The sequence below is a fragment of the Anarrhichthys ocellatus genome, unplaced genomic scaffold (assembly GCF_004355925.1).
Source record: "Anarrhichthys ocellatus isolate YVR2014 unplaced genomic scaffold, GSC_Weel_1.0 scaffold2680, whole genome shotgun sequence".
NCBI classification, from domain to species: domain Eukaryota; kingdom Metazoa; phylum Chordata; class Actinopteri; order Perciformes; family Anarhichadidae; genus Anarrhichthys; species Anarrhichthys ocellatus.
The window spans coordinates 474-3,827 of NW_022282654.1; the positions used below are offsets into that span (position 1 = coordinate 474).

At 39.6% G+C, this 3,354-nt stretch overlaps 1 protein-coding gene across 1 annotated transcript in view; it reads right to left on the bottom strand.

The window, feature by feature from the left end:
- Window positions 1–2,138: 2,138 nt before the first annotated feature.
- The window catches only part of mplkip (M-phase specific PLK1 interacting protein), a 1,749-nt gene continuing 533 nt past the window's right edge, over window positions 2,139–3,354 (bottom strand). Inside the window, exon 2 of the mRNA XM_031840375.1 lies at window positions 2,139–2,739. Within this exon, the coding sequence (XP_031696235.1) occupies window positions 2,635–2,739 (105 nt within the window). The 3' untranslated portion in view covers window positions 2,139–2,634. The remainder of the gene's footprint in view (window positions 2,740–3,354) is intronic.

Here is a 3,354-nt window from a genome sequence, read left to right on the forward strand (position 1 = left end):
TTATAGTTAGGGCTGGCTCAGGTTTATAGTTAGGGCTGGTTCAGGTTCAAAGTTAGGGCTGGCTCAGGTTCAAAGTTAGGTCCAGCCCTACGCTGCTATAGGGTTAGACTGCTGAAGGGTTTCCTAGGATACACCAAGCTCCTGTCTTTGTGCTTCCTCTCCTCACAGGTTTCTATGGATCGTGGTCTTACCTCGACCATGGTAGCGCCTCCTGCCGTGACCTTGCTGACACCCACTGATACTATTATGAACTTCTCCCTGGGATAGAGATCCCTCCTCTGTTTTCTCTGAGTTTTCCTCCTCTCCCCCCTCATTAAAGTAGTTATTTTTGGGGGTTTTCCTGTTCCGATGTGAGGGTCCTGGGACAGAGGAGGTTGTATGTTGTACAGATAGTAAAGCCCTCTGAGACAAATACAAATAAATTGTAATATAACCGAAATATTTAATGTCTAAATGATAAAAAAATGTATCTCTGTAATGTAATGGTACTATTTTATTAACATGCAGAGCAGAGTGATCAGTTGACGGACCACACCGGTTGGATTTAGCAAAAAGAACCAATTCCTCCCCCCTTCTTGAAGGCTGTGCTCAGAAACTCAGCAACATCCCCCTCTCTCTGACTTTATGGCGGTGTCATAAATTCTCTGGTTTCTCTCACAGTGCACAACAAATTCAGTAACTCTCCCTTTAGTTTAAACCTTCTACAAATAAACATATTGTAACACATAATATCCATCGCTAGGAGCGCTTTAAAACTTAAATTCCTCACAATAGTCCGCAGTCCGCACGAGTTGTATGAATCCAGTCAGTCACAGTCTCAGTGTTATGCTAATGTTAGCTAATAAAGTTAGCCAAAGATACAACGGTCTCCTAAACTTATTTTACACATAACTACAATCTTCATATTTAAGTCTCTATGACAGCCAACTTTTCATTTAATTTTCCAGTGTGGAAGTTCAAATAGAAACTCTTTGATTTTATACGAGGTTGGACAAAGTTCTGATCAAGTATAAACTGAACCTTTGTCCTGACTCCGATATTCATACTGGAGTCATGTGACTCTAAAGACTGTCACATAGTAAATCATAAGAATGAAAAACAATAAGGAAGAACTGGTAATGAACTAAATGCCATTAGTCCATTTTTATTATATGCTGGAAGATGAAGAGTCTACCAGGTTTTTATAAATATAAATTAAAATGTTTTAATTTGAAGAAATTGCTATAAAATGTCCAGAGTCTTTAAACCATGATGAATGGTGTATCTCTTCCTTCCTCTCAGCTAGAAGCACTCTGATGTGTGTGGGAGTGGTTAGGGTTAGTGAAGTGAATCGTCTGATGTTATTTTCTCTCATCAGCATTTAAAAAAGAGGTCGGTGTAAACCCTATTAAGTTTGTGCTGGTTTGTCATTAAGCGTCTAACCCCATAGGGGTAGAACCCTATTACGTTTGTTATTATTAAGGGTCTAACCACATAGCCTTATTAGAACTATATTACTTCACGGCACATCATCCAAAATCCTAAATAAACTCCAGTACATCCAGAACTCTGCTGCTCGCCTGCTCACCCACTCCCGCTCCCGTGACCACATCACCCCTGTTCTCCAGAACCTCCACTGGCTCCCCGTCCCACAACGGATCAAATACAAAATCCTTCTCCTCACTCATAAAGCCCTCCATAATCAGGCCCCCTCCTACCTCACCGACCTGCTCCACCACCACACTCCATCCCGTCGGCTCCGCTCCTCTGATGCCAACCTCCTCTCTCTTCCACTCAGGACCAAGCACCGGACATGGGGTGACAGAGCCTTCTCCATATCTGCCCCGTCCCTCTGGAACTCTCTCCCCAAACACATCCAAGACTGGACTGACCTTTCCATGTTCAAATCCCAAATCAAAACCCACCTTTTCGAAACTGCTTTTAATATGTGACCATTATTGTGTATTTTATGTTTTTAGTGTATTGCTTTTATATATATGATTTTAATGTAAAGTGTCTTTGAGTACTATGAAAAGCTCTATATAAATAAAATGTATTATTATTATTTATTAGTGCCTTAATACAATTCCTGTGAGCTGTAACGAGTTAGAAACGTGAAACTCAATACCTGGAAATGATGTGAAAGTATTTCCCAATAATTATGAGTCAAACTGACCACATGGTGGCGCTTTTATTAACATCCAAAAACACAAGACACAAAAGTTGCAGAATAAGAGAACCTGAAACCACAAATCCACCACTAGCGGGACTACAAATTAAAATCCGAACCTAAATCATGAACAGATTTTTTGATCAATACAAAACTCAGGATATAATAATGTTGAACCACTCAACAGATCAAATCTGTCCATAAATCAGTGACAGTTTGTCCAAACTTCACCAAACCTGCTGGATATTTTGAGTGAAGCTGTTGAAACATGTCCAACACCTCGACAGGTGACTGGAGGGACTTTTGAGTGTGAATGACTGACAGGCTGCAGACATGTGATGATGAAACAAGCCTGTGATTGGTCTCTTTTCTTCTTTAGAAACCAGCTGAAGTGTATTATTGTTCTTGTTGTTTCCTGTCGGATTGTCTGTCTGTAGCTGCTATGTTGCTTCCTGTTGTAGTTTAGTGTCTCTTGTTGTCTTCTTTCAGGACATCTGTCTGTCTGAATGAGCGTCTGCAGCCGGCTGAAGGGCTTCCCAAGGATCCTGAAGCATCGACGGACTGAAATATTTCTCCACTGAAGATTCACCCTGAAAACAAAGACACATTTATTATTATAATCATCATAATGATCAATTTCTCTCAGAGTCTCTCAAGTAAAGTCCTGCTAGCTAACAGCTAACGCTAACCGCTAACTAACACAGGTTATGATTCAATTCAATTCAATTTATTTTTGTATAGCCCAAAATCACAAATTACAAATTTGCCTCAGAGGGCTTTACAACATTTGACATCCTCTTGTCCCGGAACTCTCACATCGGAACAGGAAAAACTCCCCCAAAAAACCCTTTAACGGGGAGAAAAGAGGAAGAAACCTGTGGGAGAGCAACAGAGGAGGGATCCCTCTCCCTGGATGGACAGAAGTGCAATAGATGTCATGTGTAGAAGATGCCTTCAAGCTCTACTCAGTATACATGAGTATTGGGCAAAACTTAACTATAATATTCAAATAGTAGATAGAGAACTATAGTGTTCAAATGTAGTCGTGTAAAATTTAGTTTTTAGTGAGAGACTTAAATAAATCCAGTTGTTTAAAGGAGACGATACAAAACGGTGTAGTTTAAGTTCTGATCTTTAACCTCTCAGTATATATAACGTTATATATATATATATATATATATATATATATATATATATATATATAT